Source organism: Ostrinia nubilalis, chromosome 16 (assembly GCF_963855985.1).
Source record: "Ostrinia nubilalis chromosome 16, ilOstNubi1.1, whole genome shotgun sequence".
Taxonomy (NCBI): Eukaryota; Metazoa; Arthropoda; class Insecta; order Lepidoptera; family Crambidae; genus Ostrinia; species Ostrinia nubilalis.
This window is the reverse complement of record NC_087103.1, coordinates 13,364,652-13,392,232: the sequence shown is the minus strand read 5'-3', so window position 1 is coordinate 13,392,232 and position 27,581 is coordinate 13,364,652. Positions and strand designations below refer to the sequence as shown.

At 38.2% G+C, this 27,581-nt stretch overlaps 1 protein-coding gene across 1 annotated transcript; it reads right to left on the bottom strand.

Annotated features, from left to right (window-relative positions):
• Nucleotides 1-24,479, bottom strand: LOC135079450 (clavesin-1-like). Its single transcript, XM_063974114.1, has 7 exons — nt 24,048-24,479; nt 13,006-13,159; nt 4,337-4,431; nt 3,672-3,816; nt 2,782-2,975; nt 1,754-1,905; nt 1-888 (listed from the first exon to the last, which is right to left on the bottom strand). The coding sequence occupies exons 2-7, from the start codon at nt 13,157-13,159 to the stop codon at nt 744-746; spliced, it is 885 nt and encodes a 294-aa protein (XP_063830184.1). The 5' UTR covers nt 24,048-24,479; the 3' UTR covers nt 1-743.
• Between the last annotated feature and the right edge of the window lie 3,102 nt (nt 24,480-27,581).

Genomic DNA, 27,581 nt, shown 5'->3' with positions numbered 1-27,581 from the left:
CTCATAAAGGCCAATTCACACATATCAGTGAAGTCACAGTTCAGGCTCAGTACCGGCACAGTGCGAAATATTCTTTCATACAGTTTCTATGAACGCATCCCCACTTGTCAGTGTCAGTGACGACACAGTGCTCTCAGTGTCAGTGACGACACAGTGCTCTCAATGTCAGTGCCGACACCGGCAATCAAGGACGTATTCGTTGACGACGATATTTTTTGTCGGATCACGGACGCCGCCGCGGCATCAAAAACAAAATAACTTACTTCATAGTTTCTGAACAAGAATATTGAAACAGCTCTCTGACATTTTAAAATATTCAAAATATTTTACTGACGCAACACTGTAGCACTGAAACTGAACTGAGCGGACACTGTGACGGAACTGTGGCTTCACTGATATGTGTGAATCGAGCTTTATAGTTAATTTGATGTATAAATTAAACATTACTTTAACGTTTCATCGAAATCCGGAAAGTGTAAGAAATCAACATCCATCCATCCTCACTAGGTTAGATTAGTCTCGTGGAGCTGTTTGCCAGTTAGCCTTCCGATTGGGCTACGACGCAGTTTCACTATGCGAGAAATTGATCGAATCGCCCATTCTTCTGCGCGGTTTCGCGCTTCAGTTCGATCAATTTCGCGCATAGTGTAAACTGCGCCAGTGGCGCATATAGTTTCGTCATCCACACAAACTTTACATATCGTCATTTATGATATTAGTAGCACGGTTTACTGAAGTAGATTTTAATCAGCATAATATCCGAGGCTCCTCATGTCGCTGTCGAACTCCTTGTTCTTGTACTTCCTGATCTTCGTCAGCCACTGCTTCAGAGATACTTCGTCTCGGTGCCCTCCGTACCTCTTAGGCAGGCATTCGGGGGCGATGTGTCTGGAAGGGTAAAATAGGTGAGAAAGGGTCAAAAAGCGAATTTACATGTTAATACACATGTCCTAATATAATATTCTGCTACGGTAGCAGCCTAGGCGAAGAAAATCAGCAAGACTTGGAGCGAGATCAAACGCGAAGCTCAAGACCGAATGCGATGGAGGACTGTTGTGGACGCCCTCTGCCCCATCTAGGGGACATAGGACCTTAAAAGTCAAGTCAATTGAATTTTAAACCTACTAATAAGGGATAATAAGGTAGGCCACTGTTGAAAGTAGGAAAAGAAAGGCAGTCATTTTATTGTCAGAAAAAAACATTGTGTGAGGGTTCTTTCTTCGGAACCCTCATATTTTTGGTACGAAGAAGTTTTCTGAAATTCTGACATCTATGGGTACAATAGGTCAACATTATTACACCGAAAGCGCCAGTTGCGTTGCAAGCTGAGTTGTGTATTCTAACATATTCGCTAGATGGCATTAGCTGTGGCGCCTTTGTATTATGCAAAGTTTCGAACATTGTGTGAGAAAGAGCATTTTTACGGGAAAGTGATTTTCGAGCTTCCGGTCTCCGTCCAATAGTTTTAGTTGGCCGATAGTTGGGCCTTGGGCCCGATTTTAATTTATATGAAGAATCGGCCGATATCAAATTGGTGTAATGTGCGCATTTTCATACATGTCCGTCCCAACTATCGGCCAACTAAAAGTCGGTGGTTTGCGCCTAGGCTAAAACAGTATAATTGATTACTTCTTTTATCACAACGTATCCAACAACCGGCGCGAACCGGCGGAAGACGTGGAGCTATAAAGCTTATTAACAAAATTGGACACTATTTACAAAGTCAACCTGTAAGTATTTATGAACAACTCACCTCTGCAGCGAGCTCAAGTCGTACCCGTGGAAGTGGACGCGTTTCCACAGGTCATCAGCCGGCGCAAATCGGCGGAACACATGGAACAGCGTCTCGAAGATGCGCGAACAGTTGATGACGTGCACCCCGCGCTGGTGAAGCGGGAACGCGAACTGCGGACCAAATGTTCATCACGGGACTATTCCCACCTCTCGTTCCCACCGCTGCAACTCCTGTGTAGCTAGGATCTACAGCTTGACCACCAATAAAAACCCAACCAGTGAAGTTCAAGTTAAATGGAGGAAAGTTAAACTGTCATTAGACCCGCAACGAAATTAATCAGAAGAATTAAGGTTCGACTTTTCTCCATTGCAAAGCGGATGACAGGTGACAAACAAAGGTTAATAATCTTTTTTGTCGAAATGTTCATCAGCGTCATTTCAGCCACAAGACGCCCGCTGCTGAACATAGTCCTCCCCCAATGATTTCCATATTGACCGGTTGGTAGCGGCATGCAACCAGCGCCTTTCTGCTACCTTTATGAGGTCGTTGCTCCACCTTGTGGGTGTTATTTTTCGGTACGTGGTCTCCACCGGCTGTCAATTTTGCGTACTAATTTGAAGTAATGTGCCCTCCTGCCTGCTCATTGCCACTTCATCTGATGAAATGTTATGAGGTAAAATCAAAGACTAGAATAAAGCCTATTTCGTCGACATAGCCGTCAGAATTGCCAAACTGAAGTACTGAAGTGGCACTTAGTACTTCAGTTTGGCAATTCTGAGGGCTATGGGGGTGGAAAAGTTTTCAATAGGCGATCATGGACCAGAAAATGCGGTTTAACAGGTGGATCGACGACCTGGTGAGGGTCGCGGGAAGCGCCTAGATGCGGGCAGCACTGGACCGTTTTTTGTGGAAACCCTGGGCTAACCCAACATTTGTGGACATCCTTTGGTTGAGATTGTTCATCTCTAAAATATTTTTTATACAGTATTACTTTTAGCAGTAGCAAGCAGCCGTGGATTAGGTAGCCTACAAGACACAGAACTTACTCCCATAACGTTCATGGCCTGCAGAGCGATGGCGGGCGAGAGTTGCCTGAAGTGTTTCATGGTGATGCCCTCGCAGTCAATCAGCGCCGTTCCTCCCAGCACTTGCAGCTTCGGCTGCATGATGCCTACTTCCAGCAGTAGTAAGCAGCCGCGAATTAGGTCGTCTACTGGGACCTTGTCGGGGTCCCATTGGCCTGGAATACAAGCAGGAGATTTCAGAAGGGTCTATCCAAAAACAAAAACAGCAAAGCTTTTAAAAACGTGCGGACTCTTTCTTCTTATAATAACAACAGTTACAATCTTTGCCAAACTTAGAGTGTCTACAGGAATATTTCTTTTCTGACAGCCAGGTTTGAGCCTAGGCGCAGACCACCGAATTTTAGTTGGCCGAGAGTTGAGTCGGGCCGTTAATCATTATGTAGATGTATGAGAGTGCGCACATTACATATGTAGTATCGGTCGATTCCTCATACAAATTAAAATCGAGCCCAACTGAAAGTCGGTGGTCTGCGCCTAGGCTACAGCGGTAGTATCCTCCAGCCGAATTTTTGAAAAATCCACTTGATAACAAAGTTTGCTAACTAACTTATAGTTAGCATAGACCTGTATGTACGAGGGGTGTCGAGGCAGTGTCCTTTTTAGGCCTTTTTGGAGAGTTAAGAATATCATCCGACTGGTTGTGGTCAGGTGAATGTAATTCTTAAACGCAATGGTGAACTTAAATGAAATTTTTAGCAGTTTTTAGTGAAGCATTAAGCTACCTGCCCAATTTTTTGCAGATTTTTGTGATGGCTAGAAATATCCCATTCTCATTACTTTCTGAACACCCCTCGTAAGTATCAGAAGATTAACCATCACCAAATAAACAGCGGCGAATGCCAGCTTCTCACCTAGCCTGCAGATGATGAGTCTGCCAACATCAGGTCTGTCAAAGAGCACTCCCTCGAAGACGCAGCCCAGCCGCGTCAGGCTGAACCAGTCCACCTCGCGCCATAAGTGCGGATGCTGTTCCCGGAAGGTGCAGTAGCGGACCAGCTGTTGGAAAAGTAAGAATTTGAATTGCTTCTTTATAATGCTTCAACCACACCAACGCGTGCTGATCGTCATCGCCGGCGCGATCATAGGTCAATGACAGGTCGCGCGGATAGTCATAGGTCGCGCAACCTGTCATTGGCCTTTGATCGCGCCAGCACGCGTTGGTGTGGTTGAAGCTTAAGATTCTTCCATACTAGTAACCAAATGCGAAGCAAGAGCGATGGAGCGTGCTATGCTCTGAGTTTTCTTAAGAATATCAGAATCAGAATTGAGGATATCTGCAGGGAAACCAAAGTAACGTAAATAGCCTGCAAAATTACCAAAATTATTAGGCAGTGTGTGAGGCATAAAGTTTTCGAGTGGTGACTCCATCGGTGGGTCGACAATCTGGTGAAGGGAAGCTCCTGGATAAGGGCAGTGAGGGCCAGTCGTTGTGGAAATAATTGTGGAGGCCTAGGCTTTTTCCAGCAGGGAATGTTCTTTGACTGAGAATATTAATATGGTGTCACGTGTCACTAACCAGCCTGTGCGCCCGCGCGGGCACAGAGCGTCGCGCGCGCAGGAATCGCAACAGAAACGCGTCGTCCATGCGCGGTGGTTGGCATTCTCCTCTTGCTAGAACATGAGAGAATAGTCTGATTGAAAAACAACATCATTATAAACGAGTATAAAATCGTAAATACAAAAGTTCGGTCGTTCAACCAAATGACGGCCGCTGCTGACGAAAGCCTCAAGGATTTGTACAACGACCGATCTTGCGCTGGTTAGTATACTAAGCTGGACTTTTTCTTGATTCCAATATAACCCAAAGGGTGTAGAATAATTTTAATAAATCATATAAAATTGAAATACCAGCATAGGTACTTAGGTGTTAATTTTAATTTAATTTCTTAAATTCCATTAAAAAATAATTTCTAAAAGTTATTACCAAGGCATTCTGCACAATAATTACGTTCAGTTGCCGTGTCCTGGATATTGCATAAGAATTGTATCTTTTAATTTATTTCTTCGAAGTTAAAAGTAGTGCAAACCCATTCCTTTGAAATTGGCATCGTAAGTAAGTCAACTGATTAGTTATCGAGCATTAGATAATTATCTTTGGATCACTTACAGCCTTACAGTATTACCTCTTTATAAAGTCACTAGCGGCCGCCCGCGACTTCGTACGCGTGGACCTGGTTTAGTCCATTAGGGGTGGAGTTTCGTAAAATCCGCTCTTAGCATCTATAGCGCATACATTTTAAATTTCAACTCTCTTACTTTAAACACATAGGACTTTCATAATATAAACTTCCAACCCTCCTTTTATCTCCTTAGCCCCCGTAGTTGATTTCTAATGATACATTTTCAGTATATGTACCACCACCACCACCACCATTTCAGCCATAGGACGTCCACTGCTGAACATAGGCCTCCCCCAATGCTTTCCATGTTGATCGATTGGAAGCGGCCTGCGTCCAGCGCTTCCCTGCTACCTTTACGATGTCGTCGGTCCACCTTGTAGGTGGAAGTCCCACACTACGTTTTCCGGTACGCGGCCTCCATTCCAGAACTATTCTGCCCCATCGGCCATCATTTCTGCGTACTATGTGCCCTGCCCATTGCCACTTCAGCTTGCTAATCCGTCGGGCTATGTCAGCGACTTTGGTTCGTTTACGGATCTCCTCATTTCTGATTCGATCTCGCAAAGAAACACCAAGCATAGCCCTCTTCATAGCACGCTGTGCAACTGAGCTTCTGTATAAGGCCTATAGTGAGAGGCCACGTTTCCGAGCCATAAGTTATCACTGGTAACACACATTGGTTATACACTCTAGTCTTCAGGCATTGAGGTATTTTGGACGAAAAGATGTTGCGTAGTTTCCCGAACGCTGCCCAGCCGAGTTGGATACGACGATTGACCTCCTTCTCGAAATTGGAACTACCTAGCTGGATCGTTTTGTCCGAGGTAGACATACCTACTTGTCGACAATCTCGAGAATTGAGCTCCCAACTGAAACTGGGTAGGGCGCAACATGGACATTCGACATAAGCTTCGTTTTGTCCATGTTCATCCTCAGGCCTACCTGTTGGGAAAATCGATTAAGGTCTTCGAGCATTGTGCCAAGATCTTCCAACGATTCTGCCATGACCACAATATCGTCGGCAAACCGATGTGTACACAGTACCACAGTGTACCGAACAGTATATATATACCTCCACAATATCTAGAGATCATAGTGAGCATACATTTTAACTTTCAAGTCTCTTACTTTAAAAACCGAGGACTGCAATACAAACTTCTAACCCCCTTTTTAACTCCCATAAGGGTTGAATTTTGCAAAATTTCGTCTTAGTGACTACCTACGTTCTAAAAGGAGGTGTATTCCACTTTGATCACCTGGCTTTGATCAGCCAGGTGATCAAAGTCGACTTACAGCGACAATTTAGTGTCCTTTGAATTTATTCTGTGCCTTTGATCACCTACGGAATTACGGATACGATGTCCTGGGTGAGCCAAGTGGACTCTAGTTAAATTATTATTTTAGTGTCCTTTGATCATCTACAAACAAATCACACCTCCTCTGAACAGTCACATGTCCAATTGTTGTACTTATATTTTGTTTTGTAACATTTTTGATATTTTCTAAAAACCGCAATAAACAAATTGGATATTATGTATGTGACAATTCAGAGGTATGATTTATTTATAGGTGATCAAAGAACACTAAAAAAAATAATTTTACTGGAGTCCACTTTGATCATCTTGGTGATCAAAGCCAGGTGGAATAGACCATTAACCCCTATGAGAACTCTTTTGAGACTTGTAGTTTCTGAGACTTCGTGATGAATGAGTGAGTCACTTAGTCATTCAATGACCTTTCGTTCTACTAAAATTATACGTACCTATAGTTATTATCATTAAAATCAAATAAGTAAGTACCTACCAACCTAAGTAATTAAAATAAACACCCTACCAAAAAATTAACAAATTACATACAGAAAACAAAAACGAAGTAATTCTTATCCTATTTAACTACAATCGCCCACGCGCCCATCCCATTTGTCCGCCGCTGAACCGTACCCTAATATTCATCTCGGTAGATGGCGGAATTTGCAAGGAAGTTTGTAAAAAGTCACTAATTAACACTTTGATTTGCTCGTTTAAACACAGTGAATGATTCAAATAGGTACCTACAGTGAATGGTTCAATTACATAAAATATTTTTATTTATTAAATTTTCAATATTATTTACGAACAGCGCTATTCATAGTACATGTAATATTTAGTTACTAATTTACTAATGATGTCGATAGATGGCGTTTGACAGCTTTGCTTTCATGAATATTTACGTACCTCAAACATTTTTGTCAGGCGTAAGAAGATTTTAACCAATGACGATAGATGGCGCTTTTCCACGTCTTATGAAAATCCCAAATATTTTACGGGACCCTATTTTTTCCAAAATAAAATTTAGCCTATGTTACTCGTGAGTTATGTAGCTTTCGAATGGTGAAAGAATTTTTAAAATCGGTCCAGTAGTTTTTGAGCGTATCCATTACAACTAAACAAACAAACAAACAAACAAACAAACAAACAAAGTTTTCCTCTTTATAATATTAGTGTAGATAATATTTATAGGTCACTATCTTTGACTCCATCCATACAATTATTATTTAAAGCCAAACAAATATTGGGGAAAATTAAACACCTAGGTGATGAAGGTTAATTGGATCATTTCATAAGTTGGCGAAATTATTAATTGTGCTTTTAAGGTCTTTACGTGTGACTAGTTACACTTTTGGGAAACTTCCACTTTTTCTGTCCAAGAAATAGCAACGCTAGTACGAGCTAGTGTTACATACTCGTAAATGATTAGCAAGATTACGGTTAAATTCCCTGCTTGTAAAACTTACGCCCGTATTCACAAACATTTTAACTAACCCTAGAGTAACGTAGGTAGTTCTACTTATTACTTAATATTGTATATTACTGGGTTGTTTAAGTGAATAAATATTTATTATTAGTTTTCCTAATTTTGTTTATCTCAGCACGGGGCTGGTGTGTTTTAAAACCATTTACGGGCATTACCAAGTATATGGTCTTACTCTTAAGTAATTGTTTGTGAAGGCTCTGAAGAGATTGTCGGTTCATCCTGAAGAAATCGGCGCACTATACTACGAGGTTTTACAGTGCGCTTGGACGTACTGGGTCACATAAATTCAAATTCAAATTTTTTATTGCATATCAAGTGTTTACAATTGGGTCACATACGAACCAATCACAGAGCCCTATTCAACGCTGTGCGTTCGATTTGCTGCTTCACTTAAGCAAGCATCGTTTGTGAATACGGGTGTCAGGCCATTGCACTTCCCTCAAGTTATGTAAGCAGGACGCTACTTCGGAGGTTCATAACTGCACACATCCTCTCGTTGTGCATGCTGTGGCTGACTGATAGTTCAATAACAATTCTATAAATAGCTAACCCAGAAAACCAATCTCAGTCGATTTGAATCATTAATTAGGCTAATTAGTCCCACGAGATAGTAATGAATTCAAATTGCTTATAATCGCTCTAAATTGTGACAAAACTTTAGCATTGGTAGATTTTAGGAAAGAGGATTCCTAAGTGGAGTCGGTACTCACAAAATGCAAATCGAACGCACAACGTTGAATAGAGCTCTGTGATTGGTTCGTGCGTCCACGCGCACTGTGAGACCTCATAGTAATGTTTGCGAAAACGGGCGTACGTCTCGTGATACATACGAGTAGTGTAGGAGACCCTCCAGCTCATGGATTAGCACATCCAAATTCATCCAATAGACACAAGAGGATGAAGCACCTAGTATGTAGTGGCTGATTGTAACAAACTAAAGGTTTCAGAACTAAAGAGCACTCTTTGGCCTTCCTTAGGGAGGGCTACGTCTAGCAGAGGCTTGCAATTGGTGATGATGATGATCTTATTTCACAATACTCCATCGTACCATAGATGATTGCAAAGAAATATTTATTTAAATAATTCTATGATGCCCATAGCTTTCTGTCGTCGTCTCTACATCAAGCACACCACCATGGCATCTTTTTTTCTTCTTTATGGCACTATGGCATCTTGTAATGATATAAGGAGCTAACTATTTTGACAAACAAGTAGGTACCTAGTCCCATGTGTTGACGACTGTACGAGTATATGTACGTACATACATCCAAAGTCTAAATTACTTTTGCAACGCAATGTTCGGGTATTTTTTGAGCCCACGAAATAAGTATTCATTACATAGTGACCATGAAAATGAACAGTCATCCGCGAAAACATGCAAGTACAATACGCTTTGTTACAGTGGGTTAGAGGAAAAATGAAAAATTATTTATGCGGTTGACTGTACATCCATTTGTTTGATTTTTTGTATGAACGCGAGTATATGTCGTAAGTGCCATTAGTACGCCTACAAAATAATGTTTGCTTTGTGTTATTGTTGAAATAACACTATATCAACAGTTTCTCTGCTGGAGAGATACTTGAATAGAATATGTTATGATGGTCGGTAAATAAATAAAAACTACTTTCTTTTATGGGCTGTGTGAGGTAATATCAAAGAACGAATGAAGAATGTTTAATACAAGTCTTTTTCCATTTAGCATTTTATCGTTTATTGTATTTATAATTGAGTTGAGTTGGAAATAATATTATTATAAAACGTCAAATTCATTCTTCAAAGTTGTTACATATCTAGAGATCGTTTTCTTTTACATTTTAGTTGTTAAAATTTATATGTGAAAGTTAGGAAACATGATAATAAATACCCAGTGTATTTTATTTGTGTGTATTTTACCGCAAAGAAAAAGGGTCGATTATTTAGAGAAAAGATTATTTTCTAAATCTATTAATCTTCAAAAGTACCTGACCTAGCTTTATGAAACAAAACATACTTAAGTACTGGAATTTTCCTTGTGGTCTAGTGTACTTGTACTTCATTGAATATCATCACAAGATTTAGTAGTTAGGAATGAAAATTATATTTCATTTGTGAATAAAAAAAATTCTTAAAAAATCTAATGGCACTTTGTCACCGACTGTCCGGATTGCTTTTCTGACATGGATGTAATGTTTGCGCTAAACGCAAAAAACTACAGCGATTTAAACTGCCATCAGACTTGCGCAAGTATCTAAACGTTGCATGCATACTTGGCCATGAAAAATCTAAAGTAGTGAAAAAATATTTGTTCATAGTTTTTTTACTGTTAAAGTCGAAAATCGAAACAGCACTTGGCATTATCTAATACTTCCCAGATAAAACTTCTTTAAAAACCCTTTATTCTAGCCCTGAAACAACAATGTCTAAAATCTGTAGTTGATGATTCCAAGTGAACCTCGCTTCCACCTTCGGCCTGATCATCACTTTCCATCGTGTGAGATGCAAGCCGTTTCTCGTTGTGGATAAAAAAAATCTGTTTTAGTAATTTTAAAATCATTATGATATCCATCGAGTTCTCTACCTGACGACGTTATAGAGTTACCAATGCAATACAAAATCTTTGGGAGAGTCGCATTTTTTTACAGCTCTTAAAAGATATTCAATATCATTACTATTCGAACTTTTCAAACAACCAGATGGAAGTTACATAACATGATGATAATAATAGTACTGTGTAAAAACAGCTGTTTCTGGGACGCATTGTCGAAGCGCAGCGATGCGTTTGACACGGCAACGATATAAATAATTCAGGGAATGTACCGCCATTACTATGTATAGTTAGACACCTTTCTGCGCAGTGTGCTTACCATGATACTCATAGTTAGGTATGCTTGCTAGCGAGTGCGTAGCGTGTGACGTCCACCCACAAGGACCGACGACATCATAAAGGAAGTAGGAAAGCGCTGGACGCAGGCCGCTACCAACCGGGCAACATGGAAAGCATTGGGGGAGGCCTATATATGTTCAGCAGTGGACGTCCTATGGCTGAGATGATGATGATGAGTACGTCAATAAATCTATGAACAATTGAACATTTTAGTTCTTGAAAGTAACGGTTACGGGCGCTGTACATTACCATACTTTTTACGCAGTCGCTAGCGAGCACACCTTATGTAAACTCACTGATCACGTATTCTTGCAGCCAAATTTGTATTCGAACAAGTGTTTGTTTACGTTACGATGTTTGTTTAGATGCCAACAATGAATTTCTATACCTACCTATTAGTTTAGTCGTAATCCACCTGGATAACAGGGTCATAAGGAGTAGTTTTGAGAGAGCCTAAAGTCTAGATCTAGTGTAGCATTTCCTTTTTTATATTTTTTACAAGAAGCACATGGCATATACTCGTAATTTATAAAATTAGGGAGGGAATTATTATAATTAATTTTACGATTCTTCGCCAAATTGTCACAAGCACACTGAAATACATAAAAGTGATTTTCATTTATAAATGTTTCCCCAAAAATGAATAGAATAGAATAGAAAGTATTTATTTGTCTCAAAACAGGTTTCATTTACAGTTTACAAAAAGCATAAGAGACAAAAATGTCTATGACTCAGTGATTGCAGGAAAATACTTGAATTATTTTTATTCGTAGTATTCATTAAAATGTCTACGGAAATAAAAGTATCCTATGTTGCCCCTGGGGACACCCGGCCGGGGACAGAGATTGATGGTCGAAGGTTCTAATGGGATTCTAACGAAGATGTCCCAAATAGTTCAATGTCGAAGGACACTTTTCCCTTTTTGCTAGTCTAAGCTTAATATTAGTATTATAGGGCTTAGTAGGTCGTTTTTCTATTAGATTAGACCCATCAAAAACATAAATGTGAAATGAGAGCCAAGTTCAATATTTTATAGGCCTTGGTTGTTGAATTAAACGGCAAAAAAAGTTAGATCTAAATGGGTGCCAAGTACAATGAATGGTCAGTCCTGAAAATTTAGAAAAACATAAAATATCTTTTCTTCTTATAACTTGGGATAATATAATTTGTAGCCTAAGGTCTGACATAGCATCTCATGATTATACGAATTGTTATATTCGATGGCTAGTTTCTACCAGCAAGCCAAATTTTCGGAATAATAAATTAAGAACCGGAAAGTAACATGTTTAGAATTTGCGAAGGCAATTTAACGTACCTCTAAAAAACACCCGTTAGATACTTATAATAGTAGAGTCGTCCTCCTGCAATGGAGTCTAAGGCTGAGTTGCACCACCTAACTTTAACCGTGACTATAACGATAACCGGTGTATTTTGTATGGAGTTTGACAGGTTTTTGACGTTTGTCAAAGTTAAAGTAGGATGGTGCAACCCAGCCTTAATGATCTGATGATGATAATCGCGCTACGTGAAAGTTGGCAAGTTAGTAATAAAGTATCAAAAGACCTAGATTTGCAAGTTTTGTTTGTTTGTCTAGTTTTATCTAACGTTTGCGTGGAACTCGCATATTTATACAAACGTGTAGGTGACAGCTTTCTAGCTTTCTCTGTGTTTACGATAGTGCCACTAAGGCCATTGTAATTTCTGAATAATATTTGAGATTGTATGGATTCATAAATGGCTGTCGTAAACAGTGTTTATTGGGTATATTTACAACCTGGTGGAACTTGAAAGCTACTGCAAAACGCCCACAAAAATATCTTTCTTTATTTGCTTTATTTTATGTTATTGAAAGTTATAGGACCCGCAACGATACTAATCTTAAGAGATTCTCCGTTCAAAAAAAGAAATTCAAAGCTATAACTACGACGTCCCTTCGGTGTAAAACATAGCTACTTATACGTCAAAATTATGAATATTCATCATTATAAAATTAGTCTATAATATTATGATGATGAATGTCCATAATTTCAGTCCACACGTAAGGACACACACACAAGGTCTTTAACTAAGCTTAGACTAGCTTTTCAGCTTGAGCTTTTAAGATTTTCAAATGGAGTGGGCGCCCCACACATCGTAAATAAACACCAAGATGTATTTTCATTAAAAACTTATTTACTCCGCCATATTGCCGTTTTAGCTTGCTTTAACTTTGCATGTTTGATCTTATATTGTTTTAAACTTTCATTTTCACATAGAATAATTATTGACGGGATTGCTACCATGTAGGTACCTCCGTGATCATGTGGCGCTTGCAACAGTGCCGAAATATCGGAGGCTCGTAAATAAGGGACGTGGTAGCAATCCCGTCAGTAATAATAATTATGCTTGATTATAGTGATTATACCAACCATAGATCATGTTCCTAAGGTCCTCAATATTCCTGGCAATGGTCTCCGGCCTCTCCCCGCAAAGCGCGTAGGCCACCTCCTGTCCTTCAGGGTCATCATGGCGGTCCAGCTCTGCCTTATACGCGATCTCCTTGAACCAATCTGACAGCACCATCTGGAAGACGATGAGAAAGGTTTTTAGTAAGAATTTAATTTTAATTAGAACCATGCTAGTTACTGCAGACTAGTGTTTCACGAAATACAACCAGCCGGGATAGGATGCGCGCCATGATATAAAATCCTATCGATGATTTTAGACAACAATTATATGGGCTTATCGCGTAAAATCTAGCGGGCCTACTGGGCAAAGTGTCATTCGTAACAGTTTTAATTTCAAATTAGCTACAATAAGCACTGTAACTGCCTAGTTAAAAAAACACCAGAGATAAGCAATTCCAGAATTCTAGGCCCATTGGACTTCTAAGTCAGAGGTCGCGGGTTCGAACGCCGCGGCGCCGTTACATCAGTCATGTGCATCGAATCTTTTAATGGTTTCCACGCATCAAAGGGATAACCATGGGAAGTTTACTTCAATCAAGGTAACGGTATACCAAGACAATTGGGTAGTGGAGCCGACCAATTAAATACTTTTTCAAAACATGAATGTCCTCTATATTTTGTATAGAAAGAGGAACATAGAGTATTAATTGATCTTATATCAGATGCACTGGTTCAGATAAAAGAAAGAAGAATGTCAGTCCGCAGTGTTCATTCTTCTTTGTTGATTAATAGAATAGAATAGAATAGAAAAACCTTTATTTGACACGAAAACACTGATAATAATGGTAATGTATAATCGGCTTTGTTGAGATGAAGCGGATTAAGCGCCAATTTCCTTGATGGGTTTGAGGTATTATCGTTTTGAGGTTTGGTGTGTGTTATAAATTGCATGAATCTGGTGTGAATCTGGTGAAACAGTACCTATCGTCATCATTTAACTTTATATGAAATCACATTAGAAAAACATATAATGACACTATAAAACCTTAATTACCTTGTCGTCTTAAGTCGTAAATAAAAATATAATTATTTAGTGACAATTTGACAAGCTACTCTATCCACAATTGTACGCAATACTAGTGCATAACCATAACTATTAAAGTAATTTGTGGCATACCAGCATGGCATAACACTTTATTACCTGCTAATGTCATAATAACCGTGGATACTGTACAATTTACTGTATTATGATGTAATTGTGAAGGATACTCATTAGTTTTATCGTTATATCATTGATGGCCAAGCCTGATGGCTTCAATGTAAGTTACAGTCTTAGATTTTGATCCTGCATGGCGCAAATTTTCGATTCTGCATGGCGCGATTTTTATACCCGAAGCCATAGTAATTATGTAATGTTGTTTATTTCGTTTGTTTCAGACAAATTAGTCCACAGCTGGATAAAAACCAGCCTCAAGGATTCTCCGTGGTCGCCACTCGAGAACCTTTCTGCCCCCAAGGCAATATTAAGAGTATCTACCAGTAAGGAAGGCGGCCCACTATAGTCAAATATTGTGGCATCTTTAGCACTTTTCGTTCATTCGTTCGTTTCAGACAAATAAAGTCCACTGCTGAACACAGGCCTCTCCCAAGGTTTTCCACAATGAACGGTCCTGCGCTGCCCGCATCCAGGCTCTTCCCGCAACCTTTACCAGATTGTCGGTCCACCTATTAGGAGGCCTGCCATTTTAGTTAGGTGCTATTTTAGAAAAGTTTGACGTACTGTCGACGCTAGACGTTCAGCTATGTAATTGGCTGACCTTGAAACTTTTTTGTGTCTGAGTGTGAAGTTCAGTGGAATTAAATACATAGATTTAGTACGAGAACAACATCAATGCCATGCCATAATGTGATTAGATTAGGAATTCTAAGAAAATAATTAAAATGTACTTAAGCACTGTCACGACGAAGGCTTTTTGCCTCTATAGCGCTACACAGTCATTAAAGAAAGAAAGAAAAAATATTTATTTGGTATCAAAGATATTAAATAGGATTAGTAATGTATTTTACACATTAACGCTCTATTAACCTTTGTTAATGAATATTTGGAAAGATTGTGGGAATAAAGCAATGCTTGCTTGTTTTAGACACATTAAATATTTTTTTGGATTGCTTCGAGTTTGACTCTACAATGTAGAGATCCTTTTAAAAACTTGTATTTTGCTAGAACTCGTTTTTCGTTAACCATTTCGGACAATCAAATTAAATTGTTACAAAATACAAATGTTTCCTCATCAAGCCCTTATGTTTTACAACATGTAATTACTTATGTAGTTACGACCGAAACGAAATGATATGTTTAGCGCAATACACATTTTTCTTGTAGTAAGGTTTTTTCAAATTGCACATCAGTGGTTCTCAACATATGGCCTAGACGTCCCCAATTTAAAAATCATATGTTAGGTTTATTCTGTACAGCTTTGGATGAGAATCGCAGGCAGAACTACTTGTATAAAACGATTGTAATCATGTTTAGCTCTTTCTCGTAATCTAAAGGGGATTTTCTAATTCGTCGATAAAAAAACATAACCCCTGGCGCATACAAAAAACGGGCAGTTACTATATTTTGTTGTTGAAATCGATACATTTAACAACCTGAATAGGATTTGTGGGGGAATTGAAGACGTGACTCGAAATGTTGAGAAGCTATGAAATTGTATCAAATGTGTATTACATGTTGCAAGATGCAAGCAAGGTCTGTCCGAAAGTCAAGTTAATTTATTAATTGTATTACAACAGAGTAGTTACAATTTTGGTTAACATAACAAAAATTAGATTAGCGTATCTGTATACGTACATTATGTTGTTTTAGAAATAAAATAAATGTGTTGTTAGGTATGAGTAGGATGATGGACACAACTTTTCCTTGCAAATTAAAAACCTTACCATTAATTTTTCGATCGTAATTGAAGCGCAGTAACTTAGCCTAGGCGCAGACCATCGATTTTTCGTCGGCCGATAGTTTAGTCGGGCAGTTGATCAGTATGGGCATGTATGGAAGTGCGCACATTACGCCGATTCGAATTGGCCGATTCTTCATACAAATTAAAATCGGGCCCAACTATCGGCCAACTAAAAATCGATGGTTTGCGCCTAGTCTTAGTGTAATAAAATACATTGCTTGTTATTCAGTATCTAGAATTCTAGAGCTTTACAGACAAAATATTTTATTTGTAGCACTTTTAAATGGCATACATAAAATATCATACTTATCAAACGACTTGCCACGTATAGTCTGGCCGCTTCGAAACCCGTTCCACTATACTTGAACTTGACACGCTACCATCTCTACGCCCGGAAGGCAGGGCTACCAACTTGACCAACTTCTTAATTTAGGCTCTACACTAAGGCCCGATTCGACCAAACTTTTATTCGAGAATAACTTCTGGTAGCAGGGAAGCGCTGGACGCAAGCCGCTACCAATCGATCAACATGGAAAGCATTGGGGGAGGCCTATGTTCACCAGTGGACGTCCTATGGCTGAAATGATGATGATGATGAACTCTTGGTATAACTGGCACACTGACAGTTTCAGTATGGGAAATATTATGTCAAAATGTCGAATAACTGACAATTTATTCTGAGATTTATATTTACTCTTGTTTGGTCGAATCCACCCTAATACAGACTTTTATACCTAGCTATGTAAAGAATTTTATGTGACGTTTAGGACAAACCACGCAAATGAAGTCTAAGGCTGAGTTGCGCCACGTAACTTTAACAGTAACTATAACCGGTGTTTTTTGTATGGGGTTTGATAGTTTTTAGACGTTTGTCAAAGTTAAAGTAAGATGGTGCAACCCGGCCTTAGTTTTAATTTAACGAGTATTTAGATTTTTCAAGATATAATTTTTAAAAAGGATAGGATTTATGACGATATGGGCTGATGCATTCGATGACCTGTTTGCTACCACACGCTTATTTACTTGGTGTTTCGTTACTAGTGCGGGTAGATACTATTATATGGTGGTAGCTATTTAGATTCCCGCACATTTACAGTTATATCTTTTGTCCTGTACCTACATTATAAACTTTGCTTAGTCTGGGACTAGACGACGCTGTATAAAATTTTCATACAATATTTACCATTGTTTATTACTTGAACAATGAAGAGGCAACCCTACAATAACGCCTGCGGTAGTTGATTAATGTAACCAGCGATGTTTGGTGAAAGTATCATAACTGTGCTTTCTAAAGTCGACTCTAACTTCATAGGTGAACTCGTACGTACTCGTGGATCTTCCCATGTCGGTTCGGAGGTATTTGGTATAAAATTTAACTTTATGATGTTATGTTGAGGTAGGTTGGAATACCGAGAGAACCGAGTAAAAGATAAGCACAGTTAGGTATGTGGAAGGTTGTTTTTAAGCAAGCATTACGAACTTTGTTGTTCATCGAAGTACAAGTAGCTCTAGAATTAGCCCGAAACTTTTGTCTGAGAATAATATCTGGTATAACTGACACATTGACAGTTTCAGTATGGGAAATAAGTCTTCTCTGAGATTCTGACTCTTTATTCTGAGATTAATTTTTACTGTTGTTTGGCCGAATAGGGTGGATTCGGCCAAACAACTGAAACTGTCAATGTGTCAGTTATACCAGATATTATTATTAGATAAAAGTTTCGGGCCTAAGTATCACACGTTACAGGTAAATTCTGAACTAAAGTAAGTAGGTACTTTATATGTAAATACATAAAGCTTGTGTGTGTTGTTACTAATACGAGTATGTAACATATACTTTCATGTACAAACGACAGAAAGTTGCAAAATGTATTGTTGCGGTATGAGAAGCAACTTTCTATAGTTTTGTGTGTTCTCGTGACACTAAAATTACTAATGCCACTTTTTTCACAAAAACGAATGGCAAATACCTGATCCCCTGAACTCTTCAAGCTATGTTAATGACTTTGGCTTCCTTTTACACAATGGAGCCATGGAAGTACTATTTCCTACTACATGGTAGCAACGTTTAAAGATGGAAACAACGTTTAAAGTTTTATAGTAAGTGCGTCCTTCTGAACGTAAGCCAAAAATCTTGTTGTCCTGATAAAGGTTGAATTGGTAAAGACCCATCTACCAATGATAATTTCGTCTCAAGTCTAGAAAATAGACTAGTTCAAAACGCAGTAAGTGATCCATTTAAATAAATAAATAAATAAATTTTAGCAGTCACAAGTAGGTATGTGATGCGGGCGGCGCAGTACCGGTTGTTGTGGAATCCTAGGGGGTACATTGTTTTAAAATTTCATGGTCACTAACATAATAATTATTATTTACGGGATTTCTACCATGCACCTTAATTTTGAGTTTCCGATATTTCGGCACTGTTGCAAGCCCCATGGTCACGGAGGACTATCCTAGGGGGAGGCCTTAGTACAGCACCCGTGGCGGCGGCGCGCGCATGTGTTCACGCGCACCGTTAGCGAAGACCAGGGGAGGTACTACTCCCCTGAAGCCAGTCGTCGCTTGCTCAAACAGAGCGAGCCACATTCTGGGGCGGAGCCGCGAAAGAATGTCTGGGCCATCTAGCTCGGACAATAACTCCCAGCACCGTCCCAAAGACTTCGGGAGGACACCGTCAGGTTTTAGTGAGTAGGCCCTGCCCATCTGGCAGGGAGAGCCTTACATAACCCACTGGTTCCCCCGGGCCAGTGGGTATGCAATTTCATGCATTTCCTGACGAAAAAAAAAAGGCCTTTGTACAGCAGTGGACGTCATTTGGCTGAAACGAAGTAGGTATATCTAGTGAGGTTGATGGGCCTAAATCAATTGTCTAATCATACTGCGTACCTAAGCTGAGCCCCTGCGATGACATGGGTACGTATTGTGTAGGACTTGACAACCTCAAACTAATCTAGGCCGAACCCTTTGGGAACTAAAAGACTACTTAACCCAAAACACAAAGGTCAAGTAACGCTAGAATATAAAGTGGCCCACTTTATGGAGTCCCACGTTTAGAAAACTTCATAAAATGCTTTACCTTGCATGTAGAGGTCAAGTTGTACGTTCAAGTAGCAAACCTAAGTTCGTGATATTTGATTGCGACAATTGCAGTGTTTATTCCTTCGTTTCGGTGTCGAAATGTTTTGCTCCTATTGTAAATCTATTGCCATACTAATTTAAAGTATAAGGCGCTCGTTCATTTGAGCGAATATGAACAGATTTATGTATTAGTGCAAAAATTGAATGCAAGACGAACTTAGGTACTTGAAAGTCTTGCAACTCTTTCAAATCTAAATTAAACTTATTCATGACTGCGATATTATGTACTATAGTATATGACTGTATACAAACTATTTTAGGACTCTACTTTTTAAGTTCAATGCAGTCACAATGTTTGGCAGTTACTTAAACGTAAAAATTGCATACAGATTTTTAAACAGTATTTATTCATATTAGCAAGTTCAAGAAGTGCTAAGCAAGTAACTTACTAAGGCTGGGTTGCACCATCTTACGTTGACTTTAACAAACGTCAGAAATCTGTCAAACCCCATACAAAACACACCGGTTATTGTCATAGTTACTGTTAAAGTTGGGTGGTGCAACTCAGCCTAAGATTTGCACAACAAAAAGTTTGAGTTAGTATTTATAGTATGACAAGTCTGGTTCAAGTGCGAAGTTGCATTCCATCTAGTTGAAGGCTACTGAACTTGCGTGTTCATATGAGAAGGTTAGGTTGTTGCACTTAGTAATATCCTGTTCATCACGTAATGTCCCGTGCATCACTCCTACTTTAAGATAGGTGGTAAAAAGTTGCAGTGGCACATTAATTTTAATCGTGAGTAGGTCATATCGGGTAAATAACATTCTTTTTTAAGTTTTCTTAAGTTTTTGTTAATTGTCTTTGGTCATAAAAATGGTAATAAAACAAAAATCCTCTTAATAATACTCTTAACGATACACTTCTCATCGTATTTTGTACCGATATTCTACATTACACTTCAGTTGACAGTCACCTTTTGTTACTTTTATTCAGAAATTCCGTCACGCAGCTGTTACGGAAGAGTGATAGCAATTACGAACTCTATTTTTAACTATTTCAATGTAAATTCGCTCTCATAGTAGTCCAGTCAATAAAGCATTATAGATGGAAAACTGTAGAACACAATTTCTGACTTCAGGACTTTATTTAGACTAGTTAGGAGGTGAACATAGCAAAAGTCCCCGCTCTTAGCCCTTGAGCCGGCGGGGTGAGGGGGGTTTAAAGGTGCCACTTTTCGGTTTTTCGCTTAATCCTCGAAAACTATGCGTCCTAGTGACATGACTACTGTGAACCAAAAAAAGCTTATTCAATTTGCTACAGGTGAGATAGACAAGTTTTTCTATAAGTTGTATAGTTTTCGCGGCATCTGCTCTAGAAGGTCTGTAATATTGGAAATTTTATTTTTGTCTTACATGATCCCATCAGGAGAAAATCGACTAAATCAATATTGAGCAATCATTCTAGACATGCGGGAGCATGTTCAGCCTAGTTCCAGGGAGGGGACTGCACCGTGCGTATATTTAGACGAACCACTTTGAGCCACTTTTGACTCCTCATCACTCAAAAAGTACTGTGCATTAACACTTCAAATTTGGCTCATGTGTTGAGACTTGCAAGATATACATCAGCTTTAAATTTCATAAATATGCCTCAAACGGTTATTTAAGTATTGACGTCCAAAAATCTACATGTCTGACCTATAGACCAAATTCTAACCACTTCCAGATGACCTCGAAGGTTCAAATTTGGCATCCAGAAAGGTAGTTATGTAAATACAAAGGAACAAATAAAAAACCAGTAAATTTTAACATTTCACAGGTGATAGATAGATTTTAGTGTTCGAAATGTCGATTTTTGAACGTCAATACCTAAATAACCGTTTGAGGTATATTTATGAAATTTGAAGCTGATGTATATTTTGCATGTCTCAATACATGAGCCAAATTTGAAGTGTTAATGCACAGTAGTTTTTGAATGCTGAAGAGTCAAAAGTGGCTCCAATTGGTTCGTCTAAATATACGCACGGTGCAGTCCCCTCCCTGGAACTAGGCTTAACATGCTCCTGCAAGTCTATAGTGTTTGCTCAATGTTGATTTAGTCGATTTTCTCCTGATAGGAACATGTAAGACAAAAATAAAATTTCCAATTTTACAGACCTTCTAGAGCAGATGCCGCAAAAACTATGCAAGATATAGAAAAACTTGACGGTCTCGCCTGTAGCAAATTGAATAAGCTTTTTTTGGTTCATAGTAGTCATGTCACTAGGACGCATAGTTTCCAAGGATTAAGCGAAAAACCGAAAAGTGGTACCTTTAAACCCCCCTCTCCCCGCTGGCTCAAGGGCTAAGGACAGGGACTTTTGCTATGTTCACCACCTAACTAGGCTAAATAAAGTCCCGAGGTCAGAAATTGTGTTCCACGGATTTCTCTCTACACCGTCGTTAAGGCATTCATTGACTGGACTATAGACCCTTACCTCTACTTAGGGATAAACTTAATGGCGAATTAAAAAAATAAGTACACCTTAGTTGTGATATTATTATGGTGGAGTGATAGCAATAATTAGGAACTCCATTTTTTAAATAGCTATTGCAACATAAATTCGCGGCCACAGGACAAGGCCCCTTACCATCGATAAGCCTAATGGTGCATTAAAAATTAAATAGGTACCTACTTAAGTCTTCTGACCTACTGTTAACCCAAGATTTTTCGACAATTATTGTCGCAAACTAGTTGTGCGATCGCTATCGAGGCATAACGGTATGAAACCACCATTGGCAAACTGTTTCTGAGCGGCAACGTAATACAAAAAGTAGATAACATTAGGCCTTCAAAATGTACGCGCCTGAGTTTGCGTCAAATCTTAGATAATCTGTCTAATTTGATAAAAAATGTTACCTATTTCGTTATTGTTAAAAGTATTAAGGCAATAAGGAAAAACTCCTAAATAAGGGTAAACAGCGTGTATTGCACAAGACGGTAAAAGGTAAACTTCAAAATCAAAAACTATCAATATAAAAAGTAAAAAACCATAAACAAATATAAAAAAGGATTGCTGGCAAAACTGCTAGCAACAAGTTTATTTACTAGGGCTTCGCCCTCTCAGATTTTGATAAATTAAGACCTTCATAATTCTGATGTTTAACGGAGATAAAACATATTGTAGTTTCATAAAAACCGTCTAGTAGTTTTGAGTGAAAAGTAGCAAACTATCCTCTTTACAAACTTTCGTATTTATTAGCATAAGTTAGAAATGCCTTCGTAAAATGATTTATCTTAGTATAATATCATTATATTAAAGTGAACGTACATTAACTCAACAGGCTTTAATTTAATCTCAAATTGGATCTAGATAATGCTTTAGACTAAATGTTAAATACGCGTTTACTGCATGCTGAAATGAGGCTAATGGTAAAACGGGACTATTCCCACCTCTCGTTCCCACCACTGCAACTCCTGTGTAGCCAGGATCTACAGCTTGACCGCCATAAAAACCCAACCAATGAAGGTCAAGTTTATCCCGGGGGAAAGTTAAACTGTCATTGGACCCGCAACGAAATTAATCAGAAGAACATAGGAGGAGTTCGAAATTAAGGTTCGACTTCCCTCCATTGCAAAGCGGATGACAGGTGACAAACGAAGGTTTAAAACCTTTAAGAAAACATTATGCACGACGGACAATAAATATCAATTAAGGGGGTCTATCTTATGAGGCTAATGGTAGTGCACCAGGAAGACTGTGGATTGATTGGATCCACTGAAGTTAGATTACTATGGTGCGATGGCATAACTAGAAGGCAGGTGTGGTGCCAATCAAGATGAAACATTAAGGCTGGGTGGCACCATCTTACTTTAACTTTGACAAACGTCAAAAATAATCTATCAAAATCCATACAAAAAGCACCGGTTATTGTTGTTACGGTTAAAATAAGGAGGTGTAAGTCAGTCTAAGGCTGGATTGCACCCCAATTTTGTCAAACTCCTTACAAAAACACCGGTTATGGTTAGAGTTACGGTTAAAGTAAACTGCCGTGCTAGCGATATCAGTAGTAACTCTTTTTTTGCTGTTAACAAAACGCCTGTCAGCTCATCTAAAAGAGCTCATTACAGCTTTGCCAAAAAATGGAGCTACTGCTGATATCGCACGGCAGTAACGTAGAGCAACTTGGCATTCATATTAATGTTAGTTTTGTAGGTAGACTGAAAATTAAACGATATTAATTAAAGCCTGCGTGAAAACAGATTAATTTTAAGCCTGTCTGAGCTCTGATGAATGTTCAATGTGTAAGCTGTTTGTTTTCTGAATAAAACCAAATAAAATAAAATAAAAATAATAATTATGGAAATAAAAAAGAAGTAAACGTAAAGTTAGTCAGTTAGCCTTAAAGGTTTTCATGCCGTTTAATCAAAATGTGTAAATTAACAGTTTAGAGTGCTTTATTTAAGTAATTACACATTTCAGATTTATTTTATAGTGTAGTAAAAGACTAATAGGCAATAATATTAAAACATTGCCTGTGGTTAATAAATTTTCGTACAAGCATTCATTTGATCTTTAATACAATAAAGTTTGTGAAATCATTAGTAATCGAATATCTGTTTATATTTACTAAACCTTATAACTTGGCGAATTTTAAAACTCTTAGGCTGGGTTGTAACATCTTACTTTTTAACTTTGACAAACGTTAAAAATCTGTCAAACTCCATACAAAAAGCATCGTTTATTTTCATTGTTACGGTTAAAGCTAGGTGGTACTACTCAGCTTTAGAGTTGACAATGTTTTGGATTTTAAATATAAAGATCAAACAAGTGTTATAGGCAGATATTAACTATCAATTGGCTATTAATAGAGTGTTAACTTGTAAAACTAGTTGGCTGAGGTTCATCGAAAAAAGACGTCAGTGGAACAAAAAATAATACGATGATTTATTGTTGAACCTATTGACTGCGATTATTTTCTTAATATTCAGTCAAGTACCAATATGTTCTAATCTTATTTAAAAAAATCATAATTACCTACCTTGTTTTATGACAAATCCAATTCGTAAACTAGTCCACAGGTCAGCACTAGCTTAGTGTCTAGTTAACTAGCTGAGCCCTATTCCCTGGACCCACACAATCGCCTTTCAAATCTGCGCTCCTGGTAATAAACTAAATTGCACAACACATTTTACTTCGATTTTGTTGCAACAACACTAGCACTATAAAGATCACAGATAATCAAAAACTATGGCCATTCCCGCCAATTTGATTTTATTTTTCACGCACAGTCCAGCCAGCCAGCGATTTTTTCAATCAAAACTTATTGAAGAGTAAAAACTTTTTTATTTTTTTCTGGCTTCGCAATTCACGCGCGAAAACTATTTTCTTTGTCTTACTTTTTTTTAAATAAAGCAATGAAATTAAAGCTGCTAGCCGATGACAGTAGTCGGCCGCGCGCGCGCACGATAGATACGATTATAGTGCACTACTATAGCCTATGAGCGGTTGACGACCCGTTAGGAGTGTGGTCCATTCATAAGCGGATAGATATAGTACATAAAGACTCCGAATATATTGAGACAAAAGGGAATATCGCTTTGTTAAACTCTAAAGGAAATAACAAAGCAATGTTCTCTGTTTGCGACCCACTTACCAGACTGTAAGATGACCTTACGTGTACATGTAGCGTCATCTCAGTGGTTACTAAATAAATTACTAATTTAATTGATTTAATGAATAATAAATGAATTATTCATGACGTGTATAATTATTTATGATGTGGCACATGATACATCCTTTTGCAGTACTGGAAAGCGTCCAGTGGAAAAAAAAATATTGGCCGTTGTGTCAGAAAGTTTTTGAGCAGCGACCACAGATTGGATAACGTAGTGGAAGCAGATTTTCCTCTTAGTGAAACGATGATCTGGTGAAGGTCACGGGAAATACATGGATGCAAGTAGTGCGAGCGCCAAGACCGGTCGTTGTGAAAATACTCAAGAGGAGAGGTTTGAAAAAATGATATAAGGAAGTACAAAATAAAATAGTGTCGTAAACAAGAACCTAACATCAATAAAAAGTCTACCCGATGAAAGTGAATGTTCAAGAACTCTTGAGATAATAATAATTTTTTTACAGCCGCTCCATTCACATAACTTGCACCACCACCACGAACAGCTCATAGAAAACCACAACAAAGATAAAAACAGTTAATATCCACACGCTCTCTTGTGCTGATTTTATGACCAAATTGCCATTCTCGGGCAGACTTAAGAAAATAAAGAAATAATTGTCAACGATATAAATGAGCTTCGTAAAAGTTTCATCGCTCAATGTAGGCGGAAATTCTATTTTATAGACCTTTCCACTGGCTTTCGTTTAACTCAATCTAAAACAGGTTTCTTAGCTAGGTGCCACCATCTTACTTTAACTTAGACAAACGTCAAAAATCTGCCAAATTCCATACAAAAACATAGGTTTTCGTTATAGTTACGGTTAAAGTTAGATGATGCAACTCAGCACCCTAAGGCTAAGCTTAGGGTGTCACGTTCGTTGATCTAATTGTACAAAACATTTTCCCAAATGGTCTTATTTCCTGTACCTAAGCAAATGTGGTTTAAGTTTTTGCCGAAAATTTTCTCTACCAAAGAGAGCGAACGGGCCTGTGGGTTCAGGGCTAGGATTCGCGCCATGATAAATTTTTATCGAGGCAGTTATCGATTTTGCACGATAAGCCCATACATTTTTCATCTAAAATCATCGACAATAATAACATCGGCTGATGGTAAGCGTACCATACTATACCCTAACACGAGAATAGAAACGTTGCTTACCTTTTTTACCTGACTGCGCCAGAAGGAAGGATTTCTCAAAGGAATATTCCTTGCATAATTATTATAAAGAGTTCAACAGGTTCCAGAAAAATAAACTTATTATAAAATTGTGTATTGAGTATTACTACTTTTTAAAGACTTACTTGTTGATTCTGCCACGCAACTGTTACTCAGTGATTAGCGATCAGCTAATTAGTAATTCTATTTTTAGCCTGGGTATTTTTAACTGTTTCAAAATACAGTCGCGGTTACAGTTCCAGTCTAGACACTTACTAAGCTAACACTAGATTGTAAATTGTAAAGTGACAAATATCAGTATCATCACCAAGGACGACGTTTCAGTAGAGCTATGTTTGATACTTTAGTAGAAAATATACAGAGGGAATCGCTTTTGGCTAGTTTCTTTTAAACTCCCAAGTTAATCTGTGGTGGTGTTCTTTGCAATCATAAGTAGTAAGAAACTCATAAAGGGATCATAATCAACACAAACGCGTGGAAATAGTTTGAATATCATTTCCCGTTTTTGCAAGATTTTTCTTTACTGCTCCGCTCCTATTGGCTGTAGGGTGATGTTTTAACGATAAAATGACGCAATGAAAGCATACCACGGCGCGCATCTTGGGTCTACCCTGCAGGTCGATCGTCAGATCTACATATTATTGGAATGCCAAACCCCATATACAGCGCCATTTTTGAACAATGGCCTGGTCCTGTGGGGCAATTTTGTGGATATTGAAAGGGTGTTAAGCTCTAAAAAAAATGCATACGGCCTATGACCTATGCACTGCCTACGGACAGCTGCAGACCATTATTTAGAAAACTTAAAATTATTCCGCTGACTTGTATGTTTATACTGAAGGCGTGTTTAATGGTAAAATCACACCCAGAATACTTTCAAAAAGTAACAGAGGTCTCTGTCCGAGCGCAAAGAGCGCAGTACGTAAATCTCCTGTACCAACCACCATGTCGTTACGATATCTACAAAAGAAATGCATATAACTGACTATATTAAGCTCAGGGTAGGGAATTTAAAATAGGGTTGACAAATTGGTTGCATGCAAATTGTTTTTATTCACTTAAGGAATATTATGACTGGAAGGGATTATTCTGACTAAAAGCAAATTATGTAGATATTATTTAAGTAGAAACTAAGTAAATAAAATTATGAACAAAATTGACTTGTATAAAATATTTGCATGCTAGTTTAAATCTGGTGAATGTGTGCAGAATACTTATTATGTAACATCTAATGTACCACATTCAGCAAATAAATAATTTCATTTTCATTTTTCGTATTCATTTTCAACAATATTTATTCATAGAAATCCAAATAAAGTGCAACATTAATTCTTTCTGATAATGAATAATAACTATTTTTCTTTCTTTCAAACGAAAATATACTTTTATTTTTTAACAAAAGCACGATATTTGGATTTTCATGCCTAACATGAAAAATTATATCGAAGGATTTTTAAACTGTAATGAGGGTTTTCGCGATTGAAAAATTCGCCAGATGGCAATACGTAGACGCGAGGTCCAAATGCTGCGTGATTGGTGGATTTTGACATATCTGTCAATGTCGTATTGCCATCTGGCGGATTTTTCAGTCGCGAAAAAGAAGAAAAAGAATGAATAATTATCACTTGTGGTTTAAATACTATTTTATTGCAGAAATGTTATTTTGCTCTTATTAATCTTACGGGCGTTAGAGAACTTCACCCGCAACTTCTTTAGCAGATGAA

Coding starts and splice junctions, on each gene's coding strand:
- LOC135079450 (XM_063974114.1), bottom strand. CDS start 13,159: ATGGTGCTGTCAGATTGGTTCAAGGAGATCGCGTATAAGGCAGAGCTG. Junction 1,906..2,781: donor AGGCCATGAACGTTATGGGA/GTAAGTTCTGTG, acceptor TTTGGTCCGCAG/TTCGCGTTCCCGCTTCACCA. Junction 889..1,753: donor GACTTGAGCTCGCTGCAGAG/GTGAGTTGTTCA, acceptor TTACCCTTCCAG/ACACATCGCCCCCGAATGCC.